Here is a 9,496-nt window from a genome sequence, read left to right on the forward strand (position 1 = left end):
TTGATATATTTCGGTTATGCTATAAAATGATGATCATGTAACGTTAAAAATATGATAATAGGACTTGATTGAGGTTTTGAAAGGATCTAGACATGCCTTGGTTATCGTTTGAAATAGAAACGAAAAGAAGAGACGAGACGGCGCGGAGGAGACGGAGTTGCTTGCTTCTCTACCTTTCTTGGCTCTCGATTTTTTCTTGCCTTTCTCCCTAGCTATGGCTCATGATTTTCTAATCTGAATACACTCTAAATTTCAAAAAAGAGAGAAGAGAAATGATGGTTATGAAGGTGAGGAGAAGGGTGCACTATAATAGGATCATATCAAGACTAAGTCTTCTCATTTGAATTTTGAATTCTAGTTTGATCTCAATTGATTTGTTGGTGCTTGCTAGGTGTAGTGGCCGATTATTTCCATCCTAATCTAGACTAGGATCATGCTAATTAATTAATAAATGGAGGTTGATAGATAATTGGAATTATTAGCATGCTAAAAGATGGCAAAGAATTGGTCAAGGGTGAGTTGACAAATGAGTTGATTAAAAATCTAAGGGGGCCGAAATTTTAAAAAAAAAGGTAGGGGAGATGTTGATTATCTAGTCAACTAATAATCCTTAAAAGCCTTACTAATCCTTTAATTAATTTAGTGAGCTAACCCCTTAATTAAGCAACTTAAATGGACTTATTTCTTAATCACCTCAAGCAACTTAAATTAAATTCTCACACTTTCTTTTTAACTTAAATGAACTTACTTGCTAGCTAAATTAACTTCTGGAAATATTTCTCAAATCTTAAATTCTATCTCAAAACTCCAACTCCAGTCCGGCCTCAATGAAATAACTGAAATGCTAAAAATCAAACTACTGAACTGAAAAAAATAAATAATTAACTTCAAAGAAATGCATTTAAAATAATCATGCAATGAAGTCAATTAATTTTTAAAAATCTAGAATTATGCATGGCTTATACGTCTACTGATTTACGGGTTCTACAATATAATTATTTTAGTATAGCTCGAGAGGTAGTATTAATCGTTTAGGAAATTCTGTCAAAAGTATGAATCATTGCCGAGATTAATTAGTTAAATTAAAGAGAGATAGGTGAATCGAGATTTCCAACAAATTCATTTCTCACTTGAATTTTTACTACTCTTTTTAGTTTGCTCATTTAATTATTTTAATTCTCAAGTCAATTAGTTATTTAATTGTTTTAATAGTTAAAAAATTACTTCAAATTATCGTCTGCTAAAAAATAAAAAGTTGAAAATATTATTTGTATAATATAATCCTTGTGGAACGATACTCGTACTCCGGTACATTTTACTTTTACTTGACATCATCTACTTGCAATTTATTCGAGCGTAAAATATTTTATTTTTATTGAGGATTTTTACTGTGCAAGTTTTGCTCGATTAAAATATTTTCATAAAATTTTATTGTCATAGAATCGAAGAGTAACAATAAATTATTTTTAATAATTATATTTTATTTTATTCACTTTTAAAAATATATATATATATATTTATGAGGAGTGATACCCTACTCACCATTTAGTGAGCGACCATGGGCACCTGTCCATGTGGCAAGTGATGTGACGACTAGCTGGATTTTTTAAAAATTTTCTGCTTAACTTCTCTCTAACACAACACTGATGTTTGTCCATGGAATTTGTAGAGGCTTCCTCCACCACGTCACCACCACCAGTACTCCCACACACAACACCACCACGCCACCGCCACACCACCGCGCACAGCACCACATGTACACTTCACTCCCCTCCTATCACCACCCAATCGCCTCTTTCTCTTGGCCCCAGCGTGATCGGAGTTGCAGACGATGATGATGGTTGTAGATTTAGGGAGTCTCGGCGATTCCGGTGAGGGATATATGGTTGTGGTAGATCTCAGTAGGTGCTGGTGACACCTGAGTTGCTCGGTGGTGGTAGATCTCGGGAGGTGCAGACAATGATATATGGTGGTGGTAGATCTCGAGAGACGGCGATTCCGGGGAGGGAGATTCTCTTGGCTGCGGGAGGCAGAGGTGGTGTTGCTCGGTGGAGGTGCCGGTTGTGTATGGGTTGTGGCGGAGAAGGGAAGTATGGAGTTCAATGTCGAGGCGTTCACATTAAAATTTTGCTTTAATTTTTTTAAAGACTATTAAAATACTAAAAAAACGAGGTGGGCGGTGCACACCGAGGTATACACCAAATGGTGTGCAATGTATCACTTTCGATATATATATATATATATGTTATGCAACAATTTAATTACAACGTTAGGTCATCTCCAACCATAAATCTATAAAATAGTGCAGTTTCTGCACCAAATATAACATTCATTTCCAACCCATTTACTTCAAATCTTACATTAAAAAGTATATTCCTAGAATATTCTTTCTGTTTACTATTTATTTATAAATTTAACAATATAATTATAATTAATGTTAATATCAGTATTATAATTATAATTTTATTTTTATTAATAGTTAAATTTATTTATTTGATTCTTATATATATTAACTCTAATATTTATAATATGAATTAATACAAATGCTTCATTATTAAAATTGACATAATTTTAATACGGATAATTATTTTTAGAACTTAATATGAATCCAAATTCAAACATCTGAACAACTATATTCTTCCCACAAATGATCAATTAAAGCATTTCATAGTGCATAGTGAGCATCTTTTGTCTTTTATCCTTTTATATCGAGCGAGAAATTCTTGAAATCTGATATTCTCATCGACAACCATTTCTACATCCGGAGTTGGTGCTTCTCTCATATCTTCAATGGGTGGTGCGCTAAGGTCACGTTCATCTTCGATAATCATATTGTGCATTATAATACATGCTGTCATTATATCATGTAAATGATGTTTCTTCCAAGAATGTGCTGGAGATGCCACAATCGTAAATCGAGATTGAAGAACACCAAATGCACGCTCCACGTCTTTTCTACAGGTCTTGTTTCATTGCAAAATATTTCTTTTTTGGACCGTGTGGATCGTGGATAGATTGTACAATAGTTGACCATTTAGGATAAATACCATCAGCCAAGTAATATCTTGTATCATATTCTTTTCTTCCAATTGTATAATGAGCTTGAGGGGCAATACCTTGTGCGATGTTGGAAAATAGATTGGACGATCCCAAAACATTATTGTCATTATTGGATCCGAGCATACCAAAATATGCATGCCATATCCAAAGGTCGTAGTCAGCTACTGCTTCTAAAATTATTGTTGGAGAACCACTACGAGCTGCATATTGACCCGCCCAAGCCGTTGGACAATTTTTCCACTTCCAATGCATGCAATCAAGACTTCCCAACATTCCAGGGAATCCACGTTGTTTACCAATATAAAGTAACCTGGCAACATCATTGGCAGTAGGAGATCTCAAGTATTGCTCAGCAAAAACTTCCACCACGGCTCGACAAAAGCGTTGCATGCATTCAATTGGACTCTCCAATTTTGATATATTCATCCGTAGCATCCGCGGGTAATGCATAAGCTAAAATTCGCAAAGCAGGAGTTGTTTTTTGAATAGTCGATAGCCCGAGACGCCCCACATCATTGCAGTGTCGCATGAGAAATATACTCCGTGAAGTTGGAAAACTAAGGGGATGCATTCGTCAAATTGAAACTCTCCGCCCAAGTGGCGCATCAGAAGAGGATATTGTAAGTATTTCTTATTCAACTATTTATTAAATTACAAGTTTAATTTCTTATAAGATAATAGTTGGATATTTTTGTACAGTTAAATCGAGCAAAAGATTTGTTCATGCAAGATGCTGATTTTAGTAAAGGCTTCAAATATGATCATGTGTGGTATATTATGAAAGATACGGAGAAATTCTCGAGTGACATCAATCCAATGAGCGCACCAGCAACAATGCATGTCACAAGTTTGGACTCGTCACAGTCAGATAGCCAGACAACAAATACTCCAATATCAGGTTCTCCAGGATTACCTCCGTTTTCAATTAATTTAAGTAGTGATGAAAATGCAGGCGGCACTTCATCCCAGAGACCTCTTGGTGTTAAAAAATCTAAACTAAAGAAAAAAGGGACGACAATGTGTTGGAATTGATATCTTAATGAAAGAAGGGCATCGCGATCTTATAAATGTATTACAAAAAAGATCCACTGAACTTCAACAAAGTTATGAGATGAAACTCCTAGCATTGCCAAATGAGCAGCTCAAATTAGCAAATCAACAAAAAAAAATTGAAACTAGACAACAACAAATAGCATTAGCAACCCTTCAAGAGGAGAATAAAGTTTTGCACATGGATTTAAGCACGATAGGTGATCCTGAAATGCGCGAAATTGTTCGAAAGGAACGAGCCAAAATTTTGAAAAAAAGAAATGAAGAACATGGACAATACGAAAATGACACATTTGGGAAATATTTTGGTGATTTTGGAGGATCGGGATCTAATTTAGAAGATTATTGATCATCTACCTTGTTTGGCATTTTTATGTTTTTATTCGCATTGTTATCTTTGTAATTTTCAATTATGAATTATCTTCGAATTTGTATTCCAATTATGTATTATCTTTGTATATTTATTTCAATTGTTTATTGTAATTAAAAATTCAAAATTTTGCTGTTGGTTTTTTTGATATTTTATCAATTATATATTTACGAGAGATAAAAATGTCAAAAATAAAATATAAAACTAGAAATATTATTGATGATTAGTTTGTTTATCTTTTATTATATTTGCATTTAAATTATCTGAATTCGAATTCTTATTTTTATTTTAAATATGTACTTGAATGTTTAAATATTATTCAATAAATTTGTGTGTTAGATATTTAATTATAAAATTATTGTAAAATTGATACCATCTGAGACTTGTGATCAGAATGAGGAATCTGATACGTGGCTTTGTTTTACCAAACTTTTCCTTAGTGGCTTTCGCACACATGGAGGTTATTGGTTTCCAGCCTATATACCATATTCAACTCTGATTGAGCTAAGAAAATGAAAAATTTAAATCTCAGAATAATAATGAATATAAGATTCATATTTGGAACTTTTACAAAACATAAAAAGATTTATAAAAGATATACCAAACAAATTAAACAACAGAGGATTTTACCGAGGTCCACCTCAGAATCATAAATTCATAAAAATCACCCATGAACGCCTTAAACGTCATCTCTCGGCTAAGCAGGCTAAAGGGCTACAACAAGAATTTATTTTTCCTGGTTAAACTCGAACCTTGTGTTTACCATTTCCTGGTTCATCATTTTACCTTATATTCTAACCAAAGACTCTTATATTACATTAAATTCCAAAAATTTAAATAGATCTTTTATTATCTCAATCTGATCTCAAGAACAAATAAATATAGATCATGTCATAGTAAGGTAATAATTTAGCACGAATGCTTTAGCCTGTCATACAGGCACAACTTATGAAATATAAAAATTTAAAACAGTAAATAAAAACAGAAAATAAAAATAGTAAGAACTTACAAAGTTGTTACTAAAACTTCAAACTTTTATTGATATACTTCAGAAGGGTTTTTACAATAGAGAATAGAGAGGGGAGCAAACTCAACCGTGTCCTTCTAAAGACACAGAATAAACCTATAAATAGATAGAAGAGCCGGACATGAAACCCCGGATTCCATCTTAAAATAAAAACAGTACAATACTTTATTAAAGTAAATAATGCAATGCTTTATTAAAGCAAATAGTAGTCAAAAAGTCTACAGTGATATACCACCTACTTTTTGTCACAATATGCTATGATGAGATGTGATATTCCACCTAACTGTAAATTATTCTACTGACGATTTTAATTATCTATAATATTATCTTTTAAAGAATTTTTCAAATTCTCAAAAATGTCATCTATCTGAGAAAATTGAGAAATATCATCCTCAGGGTCTTGAGCATCCTGCGTCTTCATTAGATGAATAAATTGATTTTCACTAGATTCTGACGCCATAGATTTGTCTGATTTTGAATCAGAACCTCCAATATTCTGGAAAAGATCTTTTTTCATTTCTTCAATATAGATCTCGATCATTTTTTCTTTTGAATATATTTCAGAATATTTCTGAGTAAGAATCTTGAAAGGACTCATAGAGGCTTTTTCTTTTTCTTGTTGATTATTAATTTCTTTCTGGTATAAAGAAATTTTTTCATCCATTTGATGAAGAGTTTCATAATCATATGGTTTTCCAGTTTCTGGATCATCTCTTAATAATTTGTCCCAAAATTTTGTGGAACTGACCCTCCATATGCAAGGGATACCTTCATCAGTGTAACCGAATTCTGGCTGCAATTTCTAGATCCATGGGATTCCAAATTCCATGAAAAATAGACATAGAGTCTTACCATCGATCCAATGTTCAGAAAATGATTTTTTAATACTTGGAGAAACATTTAACCAAGTATTCATGGGTTTTATAAAAACCTCTGGCAAAATCTTTGCGGATGTACCAAATATCTTTCACCAAATTAAAAACCAATTTGGAACTGGATAGTGAAAAACATTTTCACAAATCTTTAAAAACCTAGTATGTTTTCTTTTTCATTTTCATAAAACAAGGTTTTTTTAAAACTTTCAATATAATCCCAAAAATTGAATTTAAAACTCATTTTATGATTTTCAGAATAAAATTCTTTTTCAACTAATGGAGATATACCCCATTCTTCAATACATATGATCTTCTTGATGATAAACTTTGAAAAGTTATAACTTCCTTTCTGCTGAGTATTACTGAAAAAGTGAGTTATGTCAACATTTTTTGTAGATATCAGAAGATTTTCATAAAATCCTCTTTGCTTATAAGAACCATATACATATGATGTATTGGTTAAATATCTTTCCATGATAGTCCATGGAGTTTTTTCCCATTGGGCATCTCTTTCTTCTATAAGAAGAATCAATTCTCGATGTTTTGTCTCTGTATATAGAGCTGAATCATTATCATCCTCTTTGATAATATTAGCATATGATGCTGAAGATTGAGAATCTGTATTACTTCTCTGCTTTTGTTTTAAGAATTCTTGAAATTCATTGTATAACTCATTATTTTGCTCAGTATTACTGGCTGATGAACTAGATAAGTTCTGAGTTATAAGCCTCTGTTTACCATGCTGTGCAATGATATTAGGGGGTTTTCCCCTACCTCCTCGCCCTCTATAAGAGGACTCTCCTCTTCCTCGGGAATACATATCTGTAGATAAAAACATTAGGATAAATATTCTCGAGTTAAGAAATCTGGTAAGTGATTATCTTCACCTTTTTTATAAATGATTTCAAAATCAAAAGGAGCTAAATGAGCCTGCCATCTTGCAAACATTTGTTTAGAAACATCATGTTTAAAATCTTTATTAAACATAAATTTTGCAGACTTGCAATCAGTTTTTATAATAAACTTTTGATTATATAAATCATCTTGAAATTTCAAAATACATCTGACAATAGCTAAAATTTATTTTGCTACTGTGGAGTAATTTTTCTGGGCATTATTCCATTTCCCAGAATAAAATCTAATAAGATATTCTTGTTTATTTTTGGGATCTTTCTGTTTTAAGATTCCTCCAAAACCTATATCTGAGACATCAGTTTCAACTATTTTATCCCATTGGGGATTAGCAATCATAAGACAAGGAAGATTTTTAACCTTTTCTTTAATATTTTTGACAGCTATTGTATGTATTTCAGACCAAGGTAAAGGATTTTTCTTTAACCTATCATATAAGATAGCAGAATCTTTAGTAAGATCTTTAATATAGGGAGAAATATAATTTAAACTTCCTAAAAATCTCTGTAACTGAGTTTTATCAGTTATAATATCAGGAAATTTTGAACCAAATTCTATACTTCTCTGTATAGGAATTATTTTTCCTTTCTCAATCATATGACCAAGAAATCTAATATTGGTTTGAAATAAAATCATTTTAGATTTTGATATAACAAGTCCATTTTGAATAACAATATTTTTAAACATATCTAAATGTTTAAAATGTATTTCAATATCATTAGAAAATACTAAGATATCATCAATATAAACAATTATAAAATTGCTGTAATTATAAAAAATATCATTCATAATTTGTTGAAATTCAGAAGGGGCATTTTTAAGGCCAAATGGCATTACTGTCCATTCATAATGTCTTATTGGAACATTAAAAGCAGTTTTATATCTATCAGATTCTTTAACCTGAATCTGCCAAAATCCTGATTTTAAATCAAATTTTGAAAATATTATAGCATTTACAAGTCTATCTAATAAATCTTTTTTATTAGGAATAGGATGTCTAATCCATTTTAAAACCTTATTAAGAGGTTTATAATTTATGACTAATCTTGGAACACCTCTTTCCTGTTCAGAATGTTTATTAACATAAGAAGCAGTACATGACCAAGGAGATTGAGAAGGCTTTATCAAACCTTTTTCTAATAAAGAATGAATTTCATTCTTACATAATTCTAAATAATCAGAATTCATTTGACAAGGACGAGCCTTGGTAGGAATATTTTTTCATCAAAATTCTCTTCATATGGAAGAGATATAATATGCTTCTTTCTATTCCAAAAAGCATTAGGAAGATCATTACATATTTCTAATGAAAACTTATTATAAATAAGTTTAATTTTTTCCTGTAATTTAGGATTTTGTAATTTATCATCTATAGTTAATATATTAACTTCTTCTTTTAAAGAATTAATCTGAAAAGTTTTCCTATCAATCTTCTCTTGTAATTCATTAAGAATTCTATGAACATGTTTAGTTATGAACTTAAAGGAAATAGGATTACCTTGAAAAGTTCCTATAATACATGTTTCATCAACATAAGTTAAAGGATAAATTTGATAAATAAAAGGAAGACCAAGTATAAGTTGGCTAGAAATATCTTTTGCTAATAAAAAATTGGTTTGAATACAGTTTTTATCTTTGCAAATATAAACTTTTGGTAATTTATAATTTATTTCTAATGGTTCTCCTCCTGCATGAGAGAGAGAATGAGTAGTTTTATGAAAATATTTCGTAGGAATTTATCCTTTCTGTATAACATTTAAATCTGCATCACTATCAATCATAGCAATGAAATTCTTTTTATAAGAATTTTCAATTAATAAAGTTATATTGGTGTACCATTTTTGATATATAATCATGCTTAAAACAGATAAATGTTTTTTATCTGAATCAGGAAAAGAAATATCTTGAAGATTATCAAAACTATCAGAATTATTAACTGAATTATTATTATTAGTTTCAATGATTGAAACACGATAATTTAAACTATTATTATTGTGTTGTAAAATTTTTACTTGTTCTTTAAGATTTTCTATTTCTTTAACTAAATCATGTATAGTAACTGGATTCTGTTTACTATATTTCTGTTGTAGAAGATTTTTAACTTCTTTCATAGAGTAAGATTGTTCTTGTTTAACAAGAATATTATTATTATTATTGCTAGTTGAAGCAGTATTCTCCATTTGATCAATAATTGTGGATTTT

At 30.7% G+C, this 9,496-nt stretch overlaps 2 protein-coding genes across 2 annotated transcripts; one reads left to right on the plus strand and one right to left on the minus strand.

The window, feature by feature from the left end:
- Positions 1-2,955: 2,955 nt before the first annotated feature.
- Positions 2,956-3,486, minus strand: LOC142525981 (uncharacterized). The gene has a single exon (XM_075630261.1). It carries the CDS (start codon positions 3,484-3,486, stop codon positions 2,956-2,958), a length of 531 nt encoding a protein of 176 aa, XP_075486376.1.
- Positions 3,487-3,587: 101 nt separating this feature from the next.
- On the plus strand, positions 3,588-4,092 carry LOC142525982 (uncharacterized). The gene is made up of 2 exons (XM_075630262.1): positions 3,588-3,680; positions 3,760-4,092. The coding sequence occupies exons 1-2, from the start codon at positions 3,588-3,590 to the stop codon at positions 4,090-4,092; spliced, it is 426 nt and encodes a 141-aa protein (XP_075486377.1).
- Positions 4,093-9,496: the final 5,404 nt, after the last annotated feature.

This window comes from Primulina tabacum, chromosome 15, assembly GCF_025594145.1.
Source record: "Primulina tabacum isolate GXHZ01 chromosome 15, ASM2559414v2, whole genome shotgun sequence".
In the NCBI taxonomy this organism is placed as follows: Eukaryota; Viridiplantae; Streptophyta; class Magnoliopsida; order Lamiales; family Gesneriaceae; genus Primulina; species Primulina tabacum.

Excerpts from the sequence above, each read along its gene's own strand:
- LOC142525981 (XM_075630261.1), bottom strand. The coding sequence starts at position 3,486 with ATGAATATATCAAAATTGGAGAGTCCAATTGAATGCATGCAACGCTTT.
- LOC142525982 (XM_075630262.1), top strand. The coding sequence starts at position 3,588 with ATGAGAAATATACTCCGTGAAGTTGGAAAACTAAGGGGATGCATTCGT. Across the intron at positions 3,681-3,759 it reads GCGCATCAGAAGAGGATATT|TTAAATCGAGCAAAAGATTT; the intron begins GTAAGTATTTCT and ends ATTTTTGTACAG.